This window comes from Crassostrea angulata, chromosome 4, assembly GCF_025612915.1.
Source record: "Crassostrea angulata isolate pt1a10 chromosome 4, ASM2561291v2, whole genome shotgun sequence".
NCBI classification, from domain to species: domain Eukaryota; kingdom Metazoa; phylum Mollusca; class Bivalvia; order Ostreida; family Ostreidae; genus Magallana; species Magallana angulata.
Window position 1 is genome coordinate 37,177,123 of NC_069114.1, and position 27,316 is coordinate 37,204,438.

The window sequence follows — 27,316 nt, forward strand, 5'->3', positions numbered from 1 at the left end:
TAATTGCTACATTTGTATCATAATTCATAGTGTTAGCTAAGCTTGTATAGTATGTCAAAAAGATTAAATTTAAGAATAAATGACACAAAATTCTTTGAACAAAATTGAGGTTTCGGATCAGATGAGGTTTTGATATACATGTATATTAAAAAGCACCAAAGCTTTGCAATTAAGGTGTTCCAGTAATTGACAATAGATTTGTATTTATGAAAATACATGTAATAACAATGGAAAGAAACAATAGTATACAGTCAAATCTTGTCACAACCAATCACATCAAAACAAAGTTTTCATATAATTATATAAAAAATTTAAGAAAAAATATGCATACTTTTTTTATGTGTACATGTATACAGAGCTTTTGAATCAGAGGTATATGTATACATCTGTTGACATCAAGTTTAAAAATTAATGAATTTCTTTCATTAGACTAGTAACAGTAAATATGTTATATCATCAAAATTATAACAACTTCATTAATCACATTCAAATACATGTATAATAAAAATACCCATACTATATGTGATAAAAAAATAGGATATCATTTGCATTCCTTAAAAATAGCATACTTCTCGACTGTAGAAAGACCACAACTCTCATCACAAATTAAACTTAATACACCTATACCTTCAAACTCAAATTGATACCTTTTCAACTATTCCACTACCATTCTGAAGAAGAGCAAGATAAAATTGTAAAAGCTTTCTAGCCCCCCCCCCCCCCAATTTTTTTTTTAATATATTCACAGCTTTTGCATATATAAATACACGAGTGATAATGATTCAAAACCACATTGATCAGCCTGTATATTGAAAAAGTAATTCTAAAAAATTGGAAATGAAATGATCTAACTCAGAAAACAAATCCAACTACATGTACATCTAATACTGAGCTTGGTCTCGGGTATCAGTTAGCGATACTCAGCCTTACATTCCAGTAATTCAAAAAGACATCAAAGCCCTATAAACAATATGATCTTATAAAAAAATTAAGAAATTATTTTGCTAACAGGTTCTATGTTATAGTTTGGTCATAATGTATGGTTTTCTGTGGCATCCAGCATCATCTTGAACTTTGAATTGGAGTTGGACATGAGTTTTCCAGGTGTATCAAACTCAGCAACCTGTAACATCAGGATTACACATTTAGTACATTTCTATATTGCTACTTCCATGTAACTAAATGAGTAGCACATTATTAAAAGTTGCACAAATCATAGCAACTATGAGACTATATCTTTTAAGAAAAATAATTATTCAAACCATGAAGTATGATTTTCGCTTGTGTGTTGCACTTCAACAGCAATCAATGTTTGAGACATCAAGATAAAAACTCAATAATTTTATCTTAAGTTTGAGAAGCGATACTCTGTTTGTTATGGTTTTATTTCATTCTGTAGCTTTCAAAACATTTTACATACAATTATTGTGGAATGTAAATATTGTACATGTATCAAGCTATTTCTCCCCTATGCTATTGTTACCTTTCCCTCCTCCATGACCAGGATACGATTGCAAGATAAGACTGTATTCAGTCTGTGAGCTATGATTAGCATGGTGCAGTCTGAGAAAGCCTCCTTGATTGTTGTCTGCACTAGCGCATCTGTTTCTGTGTCGATTGCAGCAGTGGCTTCATCAAGCATCAGAATCTACAATCAACCAATTCACTTAAGTCATTGACTCGCCAATCACTTATATCATACAACATATGATGGGGGTACTCACTTATTTTCAAAGAATTCATCTAAGATAATATTGAACCAAATCACATACATGTATTTAAGATTGCTATTCATGGAGGAGACTAAATGTTATTCACTTTCAAAGACAACATCAACATGAATTGATCAAATTCAGATCTAATATCATTGAATTAATCTTTAAAAAAAACAAGCTAAGGTTGATAAAATGAAAAAAATTTAAATACTGTACATGAACTGAAGGCATTGGTTGTTCAAATACAAGCAATACTGCATGAATGTTTAATGAAATTAAATTTGTTAACTTATGGTAATATACATGTAGTAAAGAATGTTGTGCTTGTAGTGTACATACTTTGCTGTGTCTTAGCAGAGCTCTGGCCAAACACATGAGTTGTCTCTCTCCTACGGAGAAATTCTCCCCGTTCTCTATCACCTGGGAGTCCAGCTGACTTTCCATGGAAGCAATCTACATGTATTTAGAGAAACAAATAATCGTTACTGGGGTACAGGTATAGGAGAATCAAAAACCTTCAATGAATAAACTTGAGGAACTATGAACTACTATAAACGTATTACATATGGCTAGTAGGTACATTCATGAATGCACTAAAACAAACCCATGCTCTTGTTGAAAAATCATTTTCGCCAAATATCGTAGACATGAAATATAATATGTTTACAATAGGTTTGTAACAGTTATGTGTGAGTTGTAACATCATGCATCATGTCTCGTTAGAAATTCTTAAAAGCATAATTATCTCTTACATTTACATTTTACGGTAAAATTATTAAGCTTCGGTATTTAACCCCTGAAAGCAGACACATGTAACTCCCAGTTTCTTTGATACAACACCTGACTGTGTACATGTTTACATACTGAAAGTGACTTACAGTTTCTTTGATGTGGCACTTTTCCAGGGCTGACCACAGGGCCTCATCATTGTACTCCCCAAAGGGATCCAGGTTATACCTTCAATAGAATCTCATATATCAGACAGCTGAACACATTTTCTGTTAATCACTCAGGATGAACTCTGTATGTACATTTACATGTATGTAACATAATCTTATTGTTATCCAATAAGTTTTCTATACACTAGACAGATCAGTTCCAAAACATTTACTTAAAGGACTACAATCAGATTACAGTAAGATCTCAATCCACTGCAATAGTTTTATGTGGATCTTTACATCGGGACATAAAATTGTTGAAGTGAAACACTGGTTCTAATCAGATTAGTCAAAGAATCTTCATGTTAGATTAATTTTCCTTTACATATGCTGTGTAATGACTGACCTGATGGTTCCTATGAAGAGGACCGGGTCCTGAGGAATGATGGACAGCTTGGACCTGAGGTCCTGCAGACCCAGTGTGGAGATGTCAATCCCATCCAGCTTGATGGTTCCAGACTCCAGCTCCACCAATCGAAACAAGGCTACGCCGAGTGATGACTTCCCTGGAAAAAAACAGTGAATATTCATGTAATTTCCTTTAAAAAATTTCAGTAAATGTAAAACATACATCTACTTATTTACAAATAAGTTCAACAAAGTAATGTAATGTTTAATCTTATTAATGATATAACAATAAATAGATCATCCCTTCCAGAGACCTATGAATCAAACTTAATTCTGCATGTGATACCAAAACATACATGTATCACTTCATAAGTTTGCCATAAATGATAAAAAAGTATGATTCTCTATTTGTGCTACATGTAAACTATCAGTATTCTGTAGTTTACATGTAGTGAGATTCAAAATTAGGGTACCTGATCCGGATCTCCCCACAATTCCGATCTTTTCCTTGGGCAGAACATCAAAAGACACACCCTTCAGAGCCAGGGGGAGATTCTCCCTGTATCTAAGCTTCACGTGTTTGAATATGAGCGTGCCCTCGTCGGGCCAGTCTGCAGGGGGCTGATTCTTCTTGTCCACCTCTGGGCCCTCAGACTCTGCTTCCTATCACAACATGGTAGTACAGAAGAAAACAGATCACTTATCTACTATTTTTGATTTCACTATACATGTACATGTATTTATCGATACCATAACTTATTTAAATTTGAGAGCTATAACTGTCAAGAAAATTTTCTGTAAAAAACAAATCTTTACTTAATTCTTTGATTTTGTGTAATGGGTATAAAACTATTTTTTTTATTTGGGACAACTTTATTTTGCAATTTACTGTCAGTAAACTTGATTGTAGACTTAGACTAATTTTCGTGACCAAATGTAAGTATGGATAAGCAAATACAACAGAAATTAGAGGACTGTTTTAAAGCAAGAAATACTGAGACAGAGATGGGGAACCTTGTAGAATTTTTCACATCAAAATCAAATTTGGTTTACAGTACGTAAAATTCTATGAGATACTCATGATTATGCAAAGCCATAGCACTCAATCATGACATCTCATTGGTTAATCAACATCAGAGGCTGTACCTTTTCGTATTGGGCGAGTCTTTCTACCGACGTAAATCTGGCCTCCGTATCAATGGCCATCCTGACAGTGAACTGGAATAACCCTGTCATCTGAAGTAATAACATTATTGATAAAGCATAGATTTCATTCACATACAGGTAAAATATTTAAAGTATTAAGTTGAATTATTAGTTATCAATAAGAATCAACATAAAAGACAACATATTAATTAAAGACAACCTTTTATCTTGGTTTTAGTTCATAAATCTACATGCAGTTTGACACATTAAATTTTCTCTGAAAATTAAAATGAAATTTTTTATAATCAGTATTCAGTGAGTGAACTTGAGGTGGAGAGTACTGCATAAAAATCATCCTCTCATTTATGATAATTTCAATGTTAAAGGTCAACTAACCTGTACAGAAAAAGCCAATGCCATTCCCGCTAACGCTGTAGGAATGTTAGTGAGGATCACCAGTAATCCTGTAACAGCCACCACAATAACACAGATTAAATCCAGACGGATAGCCAGCCAACGATTGGAGGCCGAAAACAGGAAGAAGGGGAGAGAGTTGGTGTCTAGCAGCTGGTGAAATCTACAATACACAACCACACAAATAACACTCACTGTAAAACATTACATGTACAGTAAAACACGCTTATAACGAAGTCCCAGGGACGGGTAAGTTAACTTCATTATAAGCGTAATTCGTTATATCCATCAAGTTCACAATATGAAATAGAGACTGTAAGCGTCAATTCATTATAAGCGTGTTTGCTATAACCGTGTTTTACTGTACATGTAAATACATGTAATGGTTTCTTTTTATCAAGTGATTCAACATATCACATTAACCAGTACCTCCATGAAATAAATATGATAAAGCTACCAGTATAAACCAATTTGACAGCTGCATGCTAAGATAGAATCATTAATTACAGAATTCTTGTTTTTGGATATTACTGTACACAGGAAAATATTCACCTCTGTTTTATAGTGGAATGCTACACCAAAATTTTATTTTATAGATCGTTAGAGAATCATTTCTGTAGCAAGATTATGTTGTTCATAGAAGTATTATGTGTATAGGCCTAAAAAATTTTATATGAATTTTTTTGTATTTTTTTCCGAAAAAGTAGAAAATCTATTTTGGTTGCAAGTAACGCACTGTAGAGTTTAAAATTTGATGTGAATAAATTTATAATATAAATATCTAATAAATTTTGTCCAGTAGTGTCAAATAGACGTTTTATTTTTTTAATAAAAAAAAAATTTATGAAAATAAAAAACTTTTTTTGATAATATTTTTCAAACCTATGGATAAAATTTTCTAAAGAAATGTGTTCTCTGGAAAGGAAATATAAGGCAATCAATTTTTTAAAAGAAATTGAATCAAATTGGCGAAATTTTAGAGATAGTGCAAATTTTCAAAATGAACCACATCCGATTGAAATTAAACTGATCCCAACTTGAATGACAGAAAATTTAAGTATATAACAAATTCACCTAAAAACTAGGATGTTTGGTTGTAATATGGTTTGAAATTTAGGAGAACAACTACTAATTCAACTGATTTCTTGTCTGCATGTAAAGAAAAATTGTTGATTTTCAATTTTTTGCAATTTCGATCGGGATCAGTTTGTTTCTAATCGGGATCGGCCAAATTTTGAAAATTAGCAATATTTCTAAAATTTCGTCAATTTGGTTCAATTTCTTTTTAAAAAGTGATTGCCTTATATTTCTTTTCTACAAGACATGTCTATTTAAAAGATTTTATCCATAGGTGTGAAAAATATGAATAAAAGATATATTTTTATTTACATAAAAAATTTTCATTAAAAAATTTAAAACATCTTATTGACATATCTTGTCATGGTTTATTAAATATTTGGATTATGCATTTATTCATATCAAATTTTAAACTTTACAATGCACTACTTGCAACCAAAATAGATTTTCTACTTTTTCTTAAAAATACCCCCCCAAAAAATCGTATAAAAAATTAAGGGCATATATCCTTCTTTGAACAACGCAGTTGTGCTTCAGAAATGATACTCTAACGATCCATAAAATACAATTTTGGTGTAGCATTCTACCTTAATTTCGCCCCTTTCGCTCTCTTAGTCAAAGCAAATTTAAGTCCGAGTTGATTAAAAACAATTTTTAACTAGACAACATTGAGATGGTGATCATCTCAAAGGGCCCTGCTTAATAATGGACAATAGGATTAAGATTTTCAGAGAAGTTTGCTTTGACTTGGCCTAAAACTTTCCAGCAGGCATAGAACTTCTATTTCAATCTCATTACCCCTTACATACAGGCGTTTTTGTTCAATCTAAGCAAGATCAAGCATATGGGAAATAATATATGGTCCAAAACTAATAATAAAGAGATCCACTATGACCTTCACATTGACTTGGTTCAAGGTCAATGCACATCATTAATTAAACAGCTCTGATTAAGTAAAGTATTAACCAAATAAGGCTATGTGGAGCTCTCAAAAAGAATTTTTGCATGGTCTGATATGACCTTGACACTCGACCTACAAACATCATTCAAGATCACTGAACTGGGTGAAGTATGAGCCAGACTGGCGCAAAGGGAGAAAATTTATGCTCTGGACAAGGATTTTTCATATAATTCTGCTATGACCTTCTCATTTGACCTTGAAAATTGGTTCAAGGTCACTACACACCATTTATTCAAAAGTTCTGTTTATATGAAATATGAGCCAAATAGGGCTAAGTGTAGAGTATATATGCTCTAAAAATGGATTTTTATGTGGTCCGATATGACCTTGACCCTTGATGAACAAACTACCGTTACATTTGAAAGTCACTGCACACCCTTTGACCATAGACACTCTGTGAGTGAAGTAAGAGCTAGACTGGACCAAGGGGAGAGAAGATATGTCCCGGACAAGAATTTTATATATTATTCTGCTATTACCTTAACCTTTTACTTAGAAACATGGTTCAAAGTCACTGCACACCCTTATCCAAAGGCACTCAGTGGATGAAGTATGAGACAGATTGGGCAATTGGGAGAGAAAATCTGCTCCAGACAAGTGTTCTCGGACGGACAGACTGATTACCATAGGGCTCACTCAAAGCACAGCCCTAATGAACTAATAAAACTGGTCTCAATGTGTCAGGGCAAATTCAAGTGGTAGTGTGTAGTAGGGCAAAAAAAACACTGGGTGAAAATAACTCTGTATACAGTACATGTATAAATCAATGAATTTTTCATTATTCTGAATTTTATACATGTAAGATGCCATAAAAATATATGTAAATGTATTAACACTGCTATCGCTAAAAAACAATTTAAAAACTGTCAAAAGTTCTGTACATGATAACATAAAATGTAATTATCAATGAACCTACCTGTCCATGAATTCTGTTGACTTGCCAAAAGCATGGATAGTACTGATGCCTTGAACTGTGGCAGTAATATGGCTGATTAAAGGAGATCGAGTTTTTGCATCCAATCGCTTTAACTCGCGTACACTGGAGGTAAACACTATGTTCAACAGGAAAAACACTATTGCCAGCGGCACGAGGGCGATCAGAAAATACGGGGAAACATACACAATGCTTATGAGAGAAAATATAATCATCAGAATATTCATTAGAAACACTTCGGCACTTCCTGGTAACCTCACATCAACTGAAAAAAAAAAAAAAAGGATAAGTCACCCAATAACAACAAATAAAATCCTAAATTAAGTTTGAAATGTTGTATGATATATTATATATTAATTAATTATCCTTTTTTAAAAATATATTTAACCATGAACCTTTTTCTTCTACACTTTGTGTTTCTGCATTAAATTTACATACAAATGTAAAGTAAATTAGCAAGGAGAGTGTAAACTATCTATTGTCTAAATTCATACATGTATTAAAATACAACTAAAATTAAAAATTTTACTCACTTTCATCCATGTCATAGGAAAATCGATTTACTATTCTTCCAATTGGAGTTGAATCAAAAAACTTCATGGGACATCTCAGAATTTTGAGGAAGTTTTTGTCATGAAGTTTGCTAGATGCATGCAGTGTGACCTGGTGTATGAACAAGTAAATTTAGTCTTTGATGCACTCATTTTCAAATTTTGATATTAGCATTCAAGGTTTGACTTTTAAGCAAACAGCAGAAATCTGATCTTTCCCAAAACTACAGCTTCAGTGAAACAAAACATCCAATTTCATTACCGGTAGTTTTATGACCTTATTTAGAGCAGGTCAAAAAGACCACACAAGGTCAAAGATCTAATTTCAAATTTCCATTATATTCATTAATTAAGGCAAATCAAAGAAAATATATTCTTCTGAAACAAGGGTTAAAAGCCCAATTTTATCATACCTTCATGAAGAAAAAGGCCCTGAGTAGGGTTAATACGACCATGACTATTATACCCATCCCATAAATCAAGGCATAAAAGTCCAATTCTGGGTTGTCACGTATATCTTTACTCATGATGGTTATATTGTTGCCCATGTCAATCGTGGTATTCTAAAAATATAAATAAATATAAAATAATATAAATAAGATATTCATAGATGTAACATTCGATCTTCCCCTATCAAACAATGCTTAATAATATATTATTGGATTCAAAATCTTCTTCATTAATCTGTAAAGTCTTCATGTCATGTATTCATGAGTAACGGTGAAACATAATTTAAAAAAATGACCCTTTGCTGTAACTTACAGGCGCTTACTCATCTGCCCCATGAATATAAATACTTACCCCCTTGCTGTAGCCAATAGAAGATGAATAATCACCCCACAAGTAGAGTATCATAACTATCCCCCCTCCCCCACTTGTTGTAGCCAGTAGAATGTGATAACCAACCTTACCCTCTTATTGTAACCAATCAAATATGAATACTTACCCCGCCCCCTTGTTGTAACCAATAAGACAGCCACCAGCTTGTCCCAGTGGACACTCCAATGCTGAGAATGTACACAAGCAAGACAAAGCCAGATATGAAGAAACCCCCTGCTGCTTGCATGTAATTTCCATATGTTCTGAAATTGACTTTGCCTGTACTCGTTTCCTCTGCTACAATCAGTCGACCCTCTGGAATACAAAAGTCAGATGTAACAGTAATGTCTGCCGGAAACAAAATTTATTTCATTTTTGTGTGGAGAACATGTAAAGTTTAAGACTAATCAATTCTATACAGTATTTATATAAATTTACTGTTGGTTTTTTCCTCTTGGGTGGCACTGGTCACAGACAGCTGTTTGTCCAGACCTGGATGCACCTGCCCTCCATCCAGCACACCTGTATGTGAGCCAGGACTCTGGGACAGTTCCGATCGGACGGACAACGTCCTGTTCCTGTTGTTGTTGCTGTTGTTATGGGGAAATACTGGCTTCTCCTTTAGACTGATAGGTGATATTGGGTCTAGTAGAGAAATACTCATTAATTTTGAGAAAAATGAAAAGTGTTTTTAATAAAGATATGAAAGTTATAAACACAATAATTTTAGCTAGGACCTAAAAATAAAGAAATATCTTAAATTTTGTTTATTTCTTTTGATAGACATATAAACAAAAATAAACAGATAGTTAGGTATAAAAATCACCATTGTTCACTATACATGTCTACAGACTTAAATAAAATGAGATGTGTTCGTATTTAATTTTCCAACTTACCGTCTGTGATTTCCTCTGCCTCCTCCTGAGTGTAGTACGTGTTAATGAGACTGGAGTATTCCCCGTCCTGCTGCATCAGCTCCTCATGCTTCCCTCTCTCCGTGATCATTCCATCTTTAATGACGATGATTCCATCACAAGAACTTAGGTACTGAAAAATTATAAGAATAATACGATAAAAGATTGAAACTTTCCTCCAAATTTTATATTGCCATTAAACATTGAAATAAATGCTTTTGCTTGCATGCTTTATATGAAGCATTAAAATTTAAAACAAATAATCTAACTATTAATAAGGACATTCAGATGAGAGACTTGTTAAAAGAAAAAATATGCATACAACATGTATTTTCTAAAATGACCTTAACCTCTGACCGAAAATTTAGTTCAAAGTCACAGCACATCATTTACCCATGAGCACTCTAAGGATAAAGTTTGAACTATGGCAAAAAGGAGAGAAAAAACAACTTACACAAAGATTTGCTATGACTTTGACCTCTGACATGAAAACATGGTTTAAGATCACAGCACACTCTTTACCTGAGAGTACTCATGAGCCATTGTCCAAAGGAGAGAAAATAACCTTTAAAAATGATTTTAAAAAGAGATATCTTTTTCCCATGACCTCCTCCACTTGCTCCACAGGTGCTTAAGGATAGGACCTATCCCCACTCTACTTCACCTATCCCATGTATAAGGTCTTTACTCCTTTTTTTAAAAATCATCAGTTTATGATAAATTTTTGATCTAATTTAAACACTCAGTCCAAATATTGCTTCAAACAAACCTTATATAAAAATGGTACTCATCTATATATATAATACAACAAGGTTGTTAAATTCATATGCAAACGAGAGGCAGTGCCAGGGAACAATTTTGTTTAGATGTCCTATTAAACTAAGGCAACCAGTGAAAATGGTGACTTTATGTCACAGCTTAATTATTCCTTTCACTAATCATCTGTCATTTCCAAATAAATAGTACATTTGATGGGTGAATTGGCAGGAATTGGGACAATTTTCACCAACAAGATGAGTGTTAAGAACTGATGCAACTTTGATATGGATTGTCCCTATTGCGTGCCTATTGCATCATTTAACTGGGATGGGGTGGGGTCGATCCTCAAGCACTTGTGATAGGCTCTATGAATAAAGTTTGAGACTGATTGGTTTCAGGAGACTGGAAAAAAAAACTTGGAGAAGCGAAATAAGATGGAGAGACAGACTACCGATAATCACTATATGGCTCCTATATATAAGAATCAATACCAAGTTCAGTTGCATGTAATCTCTCATTACCTGAAGTTGGTGGGTGACAAAAAGAATCGTTTTGTTGGGTTTGTCTTTGAGCCCTTTGATAAGGCATTCAGTGAAGATATGTCTCCCGACATGGATATCCACCGCGGAGAGAGGGTCATCCATCAGATAGATGTCCTTATCAGCGTACAGGGCCCGGGCCAGGGCCAATCTCTGCTTCTGCCCTCCGCTCAAATTTATGCCCCGCTCCCCAACCTGAATGAAAACGTATACCATGCAAAAGTACATCTCTGATAGAAAAGCTTAATCAGTAAAGCCTGGCCTGATTTACATATGCCATTGCAGCAAGCATGAAATAACATGCAATTTTCTAACACTTCTTAAAAGGCTTTGGGATAAGCGGGTTTTTTGTTACATTTTAGATGGACAAATTGGCAATTCTGGCATGGTCTCTTAAAGAAAGTTTGGGACAAATCTCTACTATTGTTCTTAGGACCCTGCATTATTTGGTAAAAGATAACAAAATCATTACCTCTGTTTCATCTCCTGAAACAAACGTCTCCATATCATCTCGAAGACAGCAAGCATCAATGGCTGCATTGTACCTGTTACAGTAACATAGATATTTATAAAAATATTGCAAATGAGATTATCCATAAATTGACATTGACACCGTACTGACATTTTGAGACTGCACAAACCTGTCCTCATTGTACATCTCTCCAAAGAGGATGTTTTCCCTGATGGTGGCATTGAGAATCCAAGGTTGTTGTGAGACATAGGCAATGCTTCCACTGACTGCTACCTTACCAGAGGTCTTTATCATCTGAAATGTGTCAAAAGAAAGGATTGCTTTAAATAAAATGTATAACAATAATCGTTGAGAAATTAATTCAGATGGTTTCTAAATACTGCCAAAATCCTTCTTTCACCACTTACCCTTCCTAGGATGGCTGATATAAGAGAGCTTTTCCCTGATCCCACACTGCCACACACTCCTAACAGCTTCCCCTACAAAACATCATCATCATCAGAGTGTCATCATCATCATCATCATCATCATCATCATCATCATCAAAAATCCTATCATCATCATTATCATTATCATTAAAAATCCTATTTGGAAAATATCAAAAACAAAAATTTGCTTTTAAATATATTTGTTCATAAAATGCGTGTATATACTTCCACCATCCTAAGGACTATTGCTGACCATCATCATATTACTGTAACCATAAAATTAATCTAAGAATGTCCATAGGAAAGAACATGTTTACCGACCTTTTCCAGCACCAAATCAATGTCTAGTAGTACAGGGGGAGCCAACGACTCTTTCTCATCCGAACTCTGGTTCAGTTTTTCTTTTTCCTCATCCTTACCACTGGTTTTTCCATTTGCAACTGGAAAAAATTATGGCCAAAAAAAAATTGCAGATTTGCAAATGTTAATATATTTCAGCAAAATAATCATCTGTATAATGCTATGATACATGCATTGGTGAGATTCGGTAAAGATGACTTGAAGCCATTGTCAGAATCCCTGGGTGCAATACCTGTAATCTGGACATCCAGCAGCCCTATATTCTGTATCAGCAGATCCTGATCCCAAGCAAAGCATGCTTTCTTGATGACCACTGCATACTTGGGGTTGTTGATCTGTGATGTGTGGGGTTGTATCTCCTCCATCATTAACAGACTCTGTCATAAAACAATACCAAACAATAAGTATATGTGACTAAGTGAAATACAAATCATAAGATTAAAAAAAAAAACACAGAATGTCCATGGGCCACACTGCTCACCTGAGCAACAATACTCAACTATTACAAATTAATGATTTTTGCATTGATAAAATATTTTAAAATGCATTTATGGCCAAATATGATATATATTGACAAAATAAAAATGTTGATTCACATCCTACATATAATGTACGTGATTCATATTTCATATTTTGAAGTGTCCCATTCCTTTTTAAATCAAAGCCAGTGAAATGCAATAATACTTTTCAGTGCAAACATGTTAATGAATGAGAAGTTCCACTGTATTACAGTATCAGCTTTCTGAATGTTAATAATAATCAATATTAATTAAGCAGATTCAAGCAGAAGATGTTGGCAGACATCTTGATTTCTCTGCATAGAAACAACACTGGTTCAGAGAAAAATTTGTTACAAGTATATCAATATGTATGTTTATAGATAGAGTATGATTAGAATACCCAGATATAATAAGACATAATAATTTAAAATCTATAGGATATAAACAAGTATAAAAAAAACTTATGAAGCACTGGCAAGCAATAGACAAAACCTAAAGAAACTTGATCAGTGAGCAAAAAAGTTTCTTTTCTTTTCTTCTTTTATAAACATCTGTGTATTAACAATGTATTATGCATCAATACAAATGTATAATTATTTTTTCTATAATTTTGCAGCTCTGAAAAAATACTAGTTTAACATAAAAATTCAATATTTTCAATACTTTATGTTCAAATTCAATCTACATATACAATGTACACGTTCACAAATATAGGAAGGAAGCACCACACACCACTACAGTGACTAATGCTGTATCAAAGGATTTGCTCCTTTCAATGAAACTAACAAAACCAATGTGAAAATATGAAAATGTGAATGAATGTGGAATGTACCTTAACCCTCTCAGAACAAACTTTCACTTCAGACAAATGTCTGACTATGCGAGCCGTGTGGTTCAAGACTGGTTTTAATTTGTTGTTAATAGATACCAGAACAAATGCCTGGAAATAAAAACAAGAGGACTGTGACAATGGTCTATCTATGAAACACATATTTTTTTAAGGATATCTGCCATGTGTGCTTTCCTTTGTCTGCCAACGCCCCCTATGACTGCCAAGGTATGCAACTCTCTAACACAACACCATATTCTTTGCAATTTTTATAAGCATCAGCACAAAGCATGTCATTAAAAAAAATATTATAAGCCCCCCCCCCCCCCCAAAAAAAGGCAGTGCATAGCTTTGATCAATTTTGCTGAAGTGAATCATTTTTGTGCCAAAGAATGGTTTGGTGAGTGAAGTTATTTGTCACATGCCTCGGCACCTATAAAAAAAGAAGATCCTGGTCAGAGTTATTGTTCCTGTTTTACCTTGCACCTTTGTGTGGACACATACACATCAGCCAGAGCTTTCACTGCGTAAGGAATGACTCCCAGCGAAAATCTCATAGCGTTAAACACCGCTATCATTGTAAAGGCCTGAAATCACAGATCTCAATGATGTATACAATCAACAAGATTACCTTATAATTGAAGGGAGATATACTACTTACTGTAAACATATAATTTAGCGTGCAAGATATTGGGTGGAAAATGATTTTCCAACAAGTTAGTTTGGATTTGAACAAGTGTATTTCTGAATGTGCCTATTCTAATACATAAATGGCATTTAGCAATGTACTTGATTTAGTATAAGGGTCTTTCTGCAAAAAAAGCCAAAAAGATTTCACAGCCAAATGTAATACGTTTACAGTATATTATAGGAAATATTGACATTTGGAACCTGGTAATATTGGCCATTTTTTATTTTTGTCTAAATCAAACTATGGTTTATTATCTAAAAGAGCTGATAACAAACTATGAGATATCCAAGGAATTCACATATTGAAGGTAAATATGTGAATAAAAACATACAAAGACTTTTAAACTGTTTTGTTATGTAAATGGTAGTTATATAGATATTGATGGTCAAGATTTCAAAATTCAAATGTATTTTCTAAGTCTCTGTTGAAATTTCTTAGACTATCTTGGTTAACATTCATGTATATGATAATGATAAACAGAATTATTAAAAAACTAAAGTAATTAGAGAATTTTAAATTTTATTGACTGTAAAAATTGTGATTTGTCAGATTTCTACTGAAAATCAACTCAATATTCTTTCATAATTGTTTCCAAAAACTTTGTATGATTGACTTATACTCTTTACTTAAGTCCTTGGATATGGATGTAAAACATATACATGTATCTACATCTTTAGTCAATACAGTATTAAAGTGTTATATTTTTCTTAAATTTCTCTTATTTTCTTATAAGTAATAACTAACAAAGAGTTTGTCATACAGAGGTAATGCCCTTGTCGAGAGTACCTGTGCTGCATTGAGGGGGTTCCCGGTCATTACGTGGGCAACGATCACAAACACGGAGGCCATGACAGGGACCATGGGGGCCACCGAGGTACTGATGCTGTTGATGTAGGCAGCCTTCTCCAGAACCTTCCTCTCCTGACTTCTTATCCCTATAAAACAACATACAGTTTAACTCCAATGTCTCAAACACTGATATCTTGAAAGCAATGGATATGTCGAAGTGATTTGTAAGTCCTAACCACTTATATTTTTTTAACTATTTAACCCTTAATATCTTGAATACTCGAATATCTCAAAGGTTTAAAACACTCCCATCTGGTTCAAGACAATGAAGTTTGACTGCAGATATATTCCTTTATGGGAGCTGGATGGTTGTACCCTTTTTTTTAAGACTGTTATCATCTCAGTAAGAAAAGCTCTGTTTGAAGATGTAGGATAATATTCAAATTCTAAAGCTCGAACAATTGGAGTTTTTCTTTACTGAATAATTGCTGTGGCTAAAACAAACCATATCTAGAATTAAAGGAAGAATGATGGGAAAGGACGAGTGCACTTATGGGCCCCGGTGAAAAGTGAAAAAATGAAGAATCAAATTAAGCATATTTTTTTCCTTAACATTATCTATTGATATCTATTCCATAAGAATTAACAAGTTTTAGCGCTGAAATTATTGTTTATGAAAAGCACGAAGCTTTAAAACATAGTAGGGGTCAGCAGACATTCGTGATTTTGTATAGTAAATCGAGGACAGGCATTCATTTTAAAGCCTTTGTTTACTGTCAGCCTAACCGAGTACAAACTTGTGGAAAAGACAATATACGCATTATACATTTAGTAAACTCCTGTGAAAGTAAGAAGATTGTACTCGGTTAGGCTGGTACCTAAAAAATGAAAAACGTATGAAAATTTCAAGGTTTTTCCTATAGCAAGCGAAATCTATTACCTGCCTGACCCATGTTTGAACTCACGCATGGAATAAATTATTTCAAACAATCACGTGGTTTCTATCCAGGTAAACGTTTGTCAAATGTGCTCACTGTAAAACATTGACACGTTTTAGATCGCTTTCCTTCATCTTTGTATGGTCAGGAATATTTGTTTGTCACTATGGTAATATGCGACTTCAAAGCTTCATTCGATTTTTTTTTCAGACGTAAAATAATGCATAAAGTATAATTCAGCAAACGCGCCAATCGATCCACCAACAGAGCAATGTTGATTTAAATGTCTCCTCCCTCTGATTTAAATAGACACAATTCAAGTAGGTTCGGTTCGATTTTTCCGGATTTAGATTATTTATAGGCATTTAAAAATCCTCAATTTTTTTAATTGTATTCTAATTTTGGTAAATTTAAGCGTGCATATAAATCAGAAGTATCCATGAGTGCTTAACTATGATGAGAAAAAAGCAATTTGATGATATTTTCTACATATAAACGGCACTGAAAAAGGGCCCATTCTCTATAGCTTAAGTGCACTTGTTCTTTGTTGATCATCCAGTCTCCTTGAAGAGGCTAGGGTATGAACACTGTCTAGACTAGATCCAGTTTTTAGAAAATGATCCTTGTAAAACCATCTCTGTTATTTAGATGGCATTATTTTTATAATGCAAACCTGCAATAGTTCTGGCAAAAGATTTCTCCCAAGCGTACATCTTGATCAGCTTGATACAGTTCAACAGTTCTGTCATCATTCTCACCTGCAAGGAAAACAAGCGCTTAAAAATAAATTACACAGCATTAAGTACACTCACTGACAAGATATTCTATCCAACCATAATGAAATAAATAGTCCTTACATCTGTGCATAGAGTGAAAAAGGTGTGTTTTGAAGAAAAAAAACCTCGAAGTTCAATGATAAAATGGTTAAAATACAAGAAGAAAACAGTTTAAATCACTGCCATGTTATTAGAGATATCACAGGTCAAGATAGAGGTGTTAAACTTTTAACAAATATCTTTGAATTGAAGAGTGAGAGCTGTGAATGCTTAGGTTACCCTTTTATCTGTGATGACTATCCCTTTCCTTCTGAAATGAGCTGTGATTTTGCTGATGAAAGCCTGGAACACAAATTTCACATATTCAAATCCATGCATTGACATGCAAAGTGAGACTGTTCAGGTCTTATGCAAAAGAATAGCCAATCAAACCTAACTTAGTCAATTGTTGTTCCATATACCAGTAAATAGAAATGAATACTTTTCTTTCTTCCATTTTTGGCACCTTATTTTAGGCCTACAGCATTGAGTATGGACTCATTTGCTAGGAGAATTATTACTTTAGTGGAATTGTCACCCTGATTTAAAAAAATGATATATTCACCATAAATGGATAAAACGAGAGGTAAGTGGCACTGCCTACAAGGGCCCATGGACCAATCAGAAATGCTGTGTAGATTATTCCGTACATTAGGATAACTGGTCCACCAATCAGAAGAGGACCAATGGCAAAGGCATCGTACAGCCGCTGTCCGTCATTGCTACATATGTTCACAAGCTACAAAAATATCCAGACGTAAATGAAATTCATGGCAAAACATGATTAGTGTAAATTTGTAAGGCATTGATTTTATTCTCTGACTCTTTAATATTTGATTACAAGTATTAATATGATTTTAAGTTATTTATTATGAATAATTAAATGAAAAAGCCTACCTCTCCAACAGTCTTGTCTTTCAAGCCACGAAGTCGTAAAATTTTGCTATAAAGCATGCTAAGTACAGCCCCTCTCATACGCAAACCTACAGAAAATATACATTGGTAAAATATTGTATAAAAAGTCCCAAATGATGACTCAAAAATCTGTCAATGCATTCAAAATCTACTCATAAGAAGTCTTATATATGTACATGTATATGAGCATACCTGTGGTATAATTTGTCACCCAACCAAGTGCAAAGAACATGGACCTACAAAATTCCATGGCAGCCATTATAATAACCAACGCAATGGCCAAGGTGATGTTGTCATTTCCAGCTGATAGATCATCCAAGATTTTTCTTAACACAAATGCCTGAAAAAAATTGAGAGTTATATAATTTACAGGACATCAGATATAGTGAGTTGCACAACTTTCTTAAAGATAGGATAGCGATAGGATAACTGAATGATATTCAGCATCAGTACTACTGTACCTGCCAATATGGTTACCCAGGTATAAGAAAATGAAATTAACAACTAAGAGTGGGGCTATAGGGATTGACAAAGAAACAAGAACAAAATGAGTAATTTCAACATATCCCACTTCCTGAAAGTTTGATGGCAGGGGTGCTAGTTCATGGGGAGTGGTGGAGAGGGACAGGGAGGGGGAGGGGTTAGGAGTCTGAAATACATGATGTTGTAGTTACATGTCCTTTTCTTCATTAATGATTTTGATAAGAGTAGACCCATACCGGAGCAGCAAAGCTGAAGGACATGGATATGATGAAGGTCAACCCTCCAATAATGACGCGGGTTCTGCTCGCCTTCCATAGAGTTCTGGCAAATGAGGCTTTTTCTGGACCATTGGCCTTTAACTCTTCCTTCCATATTCGATCAAGCCTACAAATATAGAACAGCTCGGATGAAATCATTAAATCTACCGCACATGTATGCAGAATCTTAAAGTTGCAACTTGCAAGCAATATTTACAGTATAACAAACATTATCAACAATGCCCTCTAACCTTTCTGCATTGATCTCTGCTCGGTTGACATCGGGACATCTCATATGTTGGAGGAAGTCGGTGCCTTTTCGATTGATTTTCCACATAATTGGTGTCAGCCATGCATAGGTCATCAGAGAAAAAAAGCCAGCAGTAGCTTCTGGCAGCTCATCTTTGGGGCTGTAGATAGAAACCAAAGTGTCAGTTAAAAATGTTGAAAGTTCAAATCTTCACATACATGGTAATTTATTTTTGGTTTAGGGTGTTATAATTTGATCATATCAAATGTTATTTTTGTTAATCTAATTCATTTTTAAAATATACTTGTATGCTGTAACTCAGAATATATCATTCTGACCTAGCTCTTTTTCTCAAATCTAATTACAGTAAAACACAGTCCTAGGGAAGCCCAAGGAATGAGAGATGATTTATCATAACCAAAATACAATATCTCCAATAACTTTTTTCTAGACAATTTCAAGATTCGGGGAATGAACTGACTTTGCTGTTAGCATACTTTAATTGTAAGAGATGTTCGTAGTTACTGTATTTTATTGAACTTGACAGTGTCTCACGTTTTTGTGAATCGGATAGGTAAAAGGGACTTCATGGCTGACTTGTATTTGCCTTTCCGCCTGGAATACCGCAGGTCTAGTCCTGAAGTGGCTTGACACTCAATGTCCATAAGCCTGAAATCATATAAATAAATTTTTAAAACAAAACGTAAATATCTCTTATAATTTGTACCTAGAGCCATGCAGTGTTTCAGAAAGTAACAATATAATTTTTCTTATAAATAATACAAATAGATATAAACTGACGCAGTTGACCCACAATATATATATTCATATCATGTTTCATAGTAAGTACAAGCATTCAAATTTCACTCTTAAGTTTTAACTACCGGGTGAAAAAATACATGTACCCTATATCTAGATGTATCAATCATGTAATATAAGTGTACCACTTGAAATATTGATTCACTGTGGGAAGCTAAGAGCATGACACACTTGTAATCATAAGATCCAATATGGGCTTCAATTGTTGAGTATTTACAAAAACAGTGAGAGTAACAATTTGTAAAAAAAAATTGAAACTTGCTATCCTGTTTGCTTTTTAAAGGATATAATTGCATGATGAATTTTGATAAATCTCAACCCAAAAAATATATCTACTAAATACATGTATTCAAAACCCACTTTCAAATGCTGTTATGCCAATATTTGTTCTTCAAGTTCAATAAGGAATCTTCAATATTAACACTTACTCTTCAATATCTTCCTCCTCTTCTTCATCTTCATCATCAACCTGATGATTTCCAATAGGATCTTCCTCCGATATCAATGGATCATCCGATTTGGACATTGTTTAATCAATTACGTTAATATGCCTACAAAGTGAGACACATCTAACATATCTATACGTTTGGTTATAGACATCAATTCAAAATTCCAACACTCATCTGTTGACAGAGAGAAATGCTAAAATCTCCATTAATTTCAATTATTTGTGTAACAACCCAAATTATCACTTCAATGAATTTCAAAACAGGTTAAAATATTTTTTATGTCAAAACACCTGAGAGAGAGAGAGAGAGAGAGAGAGAGAGAGAGAGAGAGAGAGAGAATAATTAATACAAAGCAGGAATTGAAACATCTCAGAGTTCAAAACATATTTAACAGAAAACGAGATGGGCCAACAGATAAACAGTTTAGAACTGTCCTGTCCTGTAGTTTCTATGGAACTGTGAATTAATTACCACCAATATCAGTAATCATACTTAATGGATGTAAATATATTCTAGAATTTTAGCGCTTATCTATTTCCAACCCCAGGAAGAATGCATTTCCATTTATAAATGTTATGCATTGATGCTACATTATAATAAGATTTGTTCATTCTTATTAGTGTTACAAAGATGGATTATATCATAAAATTCTTCATGCAGGGGACCCATTTTGGGCTCTATAGCTTCCTAACAACAAATATGTAACATAATGATACATATAATTTAGTCATTATTTCATTTAGCACATGTTTATAACATAAAATAGAAGAAAACACATTTCTTAGCTGTGGGCCACCCCTGAATAAAACACAATTACAATTCACAAATCAAACCAGTTCGTAGTTTAAGTTCCTACTTCTCACAAAAAAAGAGGACAAGACCAAGTAAATAAAATGATCCTACTGAAGGTATTCCTGAACACCCTGTAAGTATATCCTATGAATGCATACAGTTTATTAACATATCTATTAACAGTATATATATATGTGGGTATAACCTTCACCCGAATTCCTTTTCAGTGCATGAAAGTCAGGGTATATGATTATAGAGAAGTGTCGAGACAGAAAACATTTGGTTCCCCATCAAAACAAATTGCAGAGCTCAAAAAAAAAAAAAAATCTCTCTATTTTTCCTCAACTGACCATGAAATTACCTGTGAATTTGTTCCTATAGTGTGACAGGTGTAGGTTTCATTTGAGTTCCCACACCAACTTTATGGCACATCAGTCTGTAGGTACAGGAAAATTTAATCAAGAAACATTCATAAATTAGTGTACCCTTTAGAATCAGGCACTGAGCATCGTTTTTAACCTTTAATTTTTAATATTGAATTTCCTTCCTCTCCCTTCAACTTTTTTACGTGCTCCCAGAAGAGTGGGGGGGGGGGGGGGGGGAACTCCATCTTTATGCAATTTTTAATATGTAAATTTAAGAAAAATGTTTGCTGCAATAAAAAGTGGCCTACCCTGATGTTACGTGCCTATAAAGAATTATGTACGAACCACTCTAAAGAATCAGAAGAACGGGGGGGGGGGGGGGGGGGGTTAAACACATATGTATATATATATATACATGTAGTACAGCTTAGCTATAGATCAATTTTACATTATAATAGGTAATCTGAAACCTAGCTTTTTCTACATAAATGCACAAATATCATGGTAACTACAAGTTCAGTTTGATCAGGCATCTAACATGCATTTCTATTCCACAATAATGATCAACTTACAAATCCTTATGCAGCTTTCTAAAATATTCTGAACTTATAATGAACTCCTTTTTATGCAATAGCTAGGTTACAGTGATATAATCATGTAAATTACATATCCACACATCCTAAATCATGATACATGTACATTTATCTCTAGATTTTTTGTACAAAGAGTATATAATCTAAAAGTAATGCATTGCAAGCATTTAGATGATGATTAGCATTTAACCCCAAGCCTGAAACAAATTTAATGCATAAATTTAAAACATTGTAGATCTCGAGCATTATGACTTTTATAGGAGAAAACTTACCCTATCACTAAAAATGTTTTATCTGAATTTTTAATAATGGTCTGATTCACATCCCAAATAGATGAATACTGTTTATTTTTTTCTTTCGAAACTTAATCTGCACCAGTTAGCATTATTGGATTATAACCTTTCTGCACTCGATATTGCCCTTGCTATTTTACCTTTGTGAAAGGATATCTGTCCATCTACACCGTAATACTGTCAGCATGCATAAATCTAAATCTGTGTACTGTCTAATGCATTAATATTGTAACCCTGGTGCTTGCTCAATAGAAGTTCCTCAATTACCTTTAAATGTATAATTACAATATGACTCATTTTTAAAAATAAATATGTACCATTAAAAATTGAAAATCTTCTCATGATTAAAATAGTCATATATATTTCATCTCTATTAATAGTAGAAAATTTTCAAACCATGACATTTTTAAAATTTTAGATAAAATTCTAGAACCATTACATGGGTCAAAAGAAATCTTGAGTTTGAATAACCTGAATAATCCACTTCAATTTAAACCCAGCAAAAGAAGGATTGGTTCAACAGGTGATATATTAGCTGCAGTCAGAGCAAACACCTATAAATTTACACATTCAAATCATTAAGTACTTACTCTGGTCTTAATAATCACATATGAATTCAATAAACACTTTATGATACAGTGCCCAAAAAAGAACATCTACTGGCTATAGCTTATAGAACCTCATACATAACAATGTGAGATAACTCTGAAATTTTTATCTCCTAGCCAGAAGCACCAAACTGTTATCAATTTTGTTGTTCAAAACATGTTTTCTAGAGTGTCTTCTTGAGAGAACTAGTTTGAGGGGAAACAAGGACTGGGAATATTCTCTATATGTGTGCCATTGAATGGACACATTCAAGATAATAAATTACACATTTCCTTTACAATTAGTTATAACAAAACTCACTAAACAAGATACAAATATATATTTCTGGAACAAATTTTCTGTGATCAAGAGAGCCAATCTTTTGAATGGTATAAAATAACCAATCAAATTGTTGAAGGCAATTATACAATGAATATGATTTACTGTGTTCTAAAATCTATTAAAATTTTAATGGTTAGATTCTTAATATCTAAAAATTTTCAAATACATTTTCTTGATTCAAATTTGCATAAAATACTTGATCCAAGCAGATCTAAAATTTTCTAAGATCAATTAATAGTTTAACTAGCATCCACCCCTTTCAAGCCTCCTGAACAATTAGCATCTTGATGTTGACCTGTCCTTGACCCTGGTCAGTGACCTCCTTCTTATCTCGTTAACACCATCTTCAGTGCAGAAGACAACACAAGTGTCAAGTATTTGGGGAGAATTCTTCTGCTTTTGCAAAAGTTATGAACTAAAACAACAAAGAGGGGAAGGCTGACAGATGGAGAACTGGATAGATAAATGGACAGAATGATAAACCGATGGACTTGATGATTCAATAATTACCCCTCCTTAATTAACTTATGCAGAAGTCCTTGTGAGATATCATGTAAATAATTAAATGAAAAAAAACTGTCCAATTATGAAAATTTCATCAGCACATTTTCAGTAGATATATTTGTACATAAAAAGACTACATATTAAATTTCAGAAAAATACACTTTTTAAACTTTTTACAATGTATAAGTTGGTTAAAATATAGAACTTGCCTCAGCATATCAAAATATACAGTCATATTCCTGTACCTTCTGTATTTGCAGGATATATAATTCATAATTTCAGGCTTGGTGCACATAATTTATGCAAATGAAACTTCCTATCACAAGGAAATTAAATGCATAGTACATTTTATGTAATAAAAAAAATTAAGGAGATAATCAGACAATACCAATAATTATATCAAGATTTATTGTGGTTTTTCTTATTTATCATCTTGCTCCAGAAGTATATCAAACAAACTAAAAAATTGATGACACTTTTGATAGGATTTAATATTAATTTTAAAAAAGATTCTCACTGCACTATTTGAACACTGCTTCCTGTAGTCACTGTTACAAATGAATAACCCATACAGTACATGAGTATAATATATCTGTGGGTCGGTATAAAGTTTCAAAAACCCAAGAATGAACATAGTCAGACTTGCTTCCCATAGCTCAGGTGAGAGAAGACTGACAGAGGGTTAACGATGATGAAAATAGAAAGTATTTTACATCTAGATTATATGTCTATAAATAAATTAAAGCAAATATGATTTCATTTACTTTGACATATGTCTTTGTAGTATAAATAACCTGAAGGAATACAGCAATTTAGGCCATTCTATTTATACCTAATTGACTTGATGGCAATTATAGAGGTTTATTTCAAAATAAATCATAAAAGGAATGTATACCGCATACAGTATATTTAAAACATATTAAGTCTTTACAATTTATTTATAAAGGACTGTGTGCAATATTATGCATTTCTCACCCCCAAATTCAAACTTCCATTCTAAGAGAGCTTTAAAAAATAAGGTAAAAGATAGTTAAAATCATATTAGAATATTTAAGTGTGTAAAATGTGATCACCCCTGGGACATCATACTGTATTAATGATGTCAGGAAGATTGTCTTATTTTGGTAAATTAATGTTTTGGAGCAAAAATGGGTGTTTTCAGACATTTTTCCACTGGAAAACATCAGTTAAGCACATGCTTGCTCAAGTACCATTTTTAACTATAATGTGCAAAATCATAAAAACAAAAACATATATAAAAAGCGCACTTGAGCAGACCTGTGCTCTATACTATCAAAGGCAAAATATAAAGGAAAAATGACAATATTTTAATTTTTTTTGCAAAATTGACAGAATGTGTCAATTTTTGTGATGTCAAAGATGAGCAGCTTTTGGATGATGATGATGTATATCAAGATTAATGTGATAGAAATCTTCCATATGATTTGAATTAATACAATGCTATTTAAATATTGGTTAAAATTGGGGGCAGATATTTGACAATACCAAACATAGTCCTTTCTAATTCATTTTATCAAATTCATTTGTTACACTTTTTATATATAAAAGCATATATCTATCATATCCTCAACAATTTTATAATAGATATCTATAGCTCTCATCATTTTTTTTATTCTTAAAATAAGGGTTCTATAAAGAAAGAGGGCTTGGTGGTCATTGCTATTTTTAGAATTTAGACTGTATTGATCTCCTTAAGAACATGTCAGAAGGAGAGCTCTTTATAAAAATATAGGAAAATACCTAAAAATTTTAAATATCACTTTATGGATTTTTCTTTTATAGTTATTAATAGTTTAATTAAAGGTAAAATACTAATATATTCAAATTTTAGGTAGATCTGATGGTTACTATGTTGACCACCAATCCTCTTTAAAAGCTTTTAACATTGATGCCTACAGGCATATGTTCTGACACATTAAATCTTGATACTGACATCATATCAATTGAACAAATGGCCCATGGGCTTGAATGGTAAATTGCAACTGAATATTAGTGTCAAAGGATGTCCCAGCAGCTAGCTGTTTTATTCAAGAAGTGCATTATGATATTTCTTGTAACATTTCTTAAAAAAATACTGCTATGGAATTCACTGTTAGACAACTATCACATATATGTATGATGTATCAAACTCTTTAAATGCACTGTACTTTTTTTTTTACCATCCTACCCTTTCCTCATGTTAAAGTTTTATTAGATGATAATGTTAGAATTATGAAGGTGTATCTATGCATTTAGAATGCCATCTGCAGAAAAAATGATTAAAATTTAATCTAGTCTGCATGTTTTAATGTGACAATGCATTCACTTAAAAAATTACTACTATTGATGCATAATCAATGGCGATAATTACATAAACTCACCATACCAACATCATTGACCAATATTGCAAAGAATCTCCTTGTACTGTACATTAAACTTCTCCAACGAGTATATACATACCCTTGGAATGGAAGATAATCCTATCTTTATTATACAAAAACCTAGTTTTTACTCTGCATATGTTCTAATTTTTGACACTTTGTGGTGTCAACATTTGTCTAAAAAAAAAAGAATATCAAACCCTGTCCCCTTTCACAATAAAATAAATAAATCAAAGGATTCTCACCATAATATGAAACGACAGACGTAGTGTTTTACTATCTTATATTCAACAAAAATAAATACTGAATATATTTCATAAATCCCAAATTATCGCCACATCATTGTTTCAGGCACTCATTATATACCGGCCAAGTTCAATGCGTCCGTTCCAACTTCTGACCTTCAGTGTTGAGGCTAACACTGCTTTTAAATATGTACTAATATGACCAGCTTTATAATTTGTTATAAATCGAACCTTGATTGATTCATAAAGTAATCAAACAAAGCAATAAACATTAAATCGAAAATAAAAACTATATTACCTGCTCGTACTCGACATCGGAAACTTCTAGAATGTCACTAAAAAGAAAGGAAAATTAACAGCTTACGATTTTCCGGAAAAAACGTACGTCTCGTTATTATGTAAATATTACAGTATATACTTGCCAGTGAACAAATAATTTATTGATAAATAAGACTTATTTACGTATGAAAATTATAACTGCTTCAACATACACGTGCTTGCATCTGAAAAGTCGTTGTTGATTACTCTTTTCGGGCATGACATTTTATCCCTCAAGGAAAATCAACTGAGAAATCTCGAGTCATAAAGTGAAATCACCAAATATTGGTTACGAGCCAGCCAGCCACCGACAAAATATCATTTAACACCCCCCCCCTTCTGTTTTCACCACCAAGGGAATCTAGTAATTGAAACTGAAACGACCTTTTCTTATTTAGAGATCTTTCCATTTCTGATATACGGTGTATTGTCATTTTGTAAATTTTGAATTTACCGGGTCGCAGCAAATACAAAATTTACAACATAACAATTAGTTGACAGTATCATGAGTATAAGAGGCTTTGAGGCTGGATGGTTACAATTTGAAATGAACCATCAGATCTACCTCGAATTTTAAGATACACTGTACGCGATATGCTTAGATATAAACAATTATTAAGTAAAGGAAACATCCAGAAATATTATCCAGTAGTAAATAATCTATATTTTTGTAAACATGGAGCTCTAATTCTAAAAAATACTGTTCTCGCTCCGCAGACAGACGCAGAGTAATAAGCCTCTGACACCCCCCCCCCCCCAAACAAAATTATCCCATCGGGGGTGGA

General features: G+C 33.2%; 1 protein-coding gene across 4 annotated transcripts; it reads right to left on the bottom strand.

Annotated features, from left to right (window-relative positions):
* LOC128181240 (ATP-binding cassette sub-family C member 5-like) lies at nt 1-26,549 on the bottom strand. Of its 4 annotated transcripts, XM_052849555.1 has the most exons (34): nt 22,625-22,729; nt 22,294-22,420; nt 21,264-21,338; nt 20,090-20,212; nt 19,398-19,511; nt 18,844-19,002; nt 18,572-18,719; nt 18,045-18,192; nt 17,835-17,920; nt 17,503-17,676; nt 17,178-17,240; nt 16,796-16,880; nt 15,182-15,330; nt 14,184-14,291; nt 12,608-12,752; nt 12,337-12,455; nt 11,995-12,066; nt 11,757-11,881; nt 11,588-11,660; nt 11,098-11,310; nt 9,800-9,950; nt 9,342-9,548; nt 9,031-9,218; nt 8,498-8,647; nt 8,067-8,196; nt 7,516-7,798; nt 4,544-4,724; nt 4,148-4,237; nt 3,475-3,664; nt 3,000-3,159; nt 2,594-2,672; nt 2,055-2,168; nt 1,484-1,648; nt 1-1,123 (listed from the first exon to the last, which is right to left on the bottom strand). In XM_052849555.1, exons 4-34 carry the CDS (start codon nt 20,185-20,187, stop codon nt 1,031-1,033), a joined length of 4,260 nt encoding a protein of 1,419 aa, XP_052705515.1. In that variant the 5' UTR covers nt 20,188-20,212; nt 21,264-21,338; nt 22,294-22,420; nt 22,625-22,729; the 3' UTR covers nt 1-1,030. The 4 variants fall into 4 exon arrangements, with proteins under 4 accessions (XP_052705515.1, XP_052705512.1, XP_052705516.1 ...); XM_052849552.1 differs by lacking the exons at nt 22,294-22,420; nt 22,625-22,729 and adding an exon at nt 26,512-26,549; XM_052849556.1 differs by lacking the exons at nt 22,294-22,420; nt 22,625-22,729 and adding an exon at nt 22,744-23,135.
* Between the last annotated feature and the right edge of the window lie 767 nt (nt 26,550-27,316).

Excerpts from the sequence above, each read along its gene's own strand:
- LOC128181240 (XM_052849552.1), bottom strand. The coding sequence starts at position 20,187 with ATGTCCAAATCGGATGATCCATTGATATCGGAGGAAGATCCTATTGGA. Across the intron at positions 17,241-17,502 it reads TCTCGTTTTATCCATTTATG|GCTTTCATCAGCAAAATCAC; the intron begins GTGAATATATCA and ends TTTGTGTTCCAG. Across the intron at positions 1,124-1,483 it reads TGGTCATGGAGGAGGGAAAG|GTTGCTGAGTTTGATACACC; the intron begins GTAACAATAGCA and ends CTGATGTTACAG.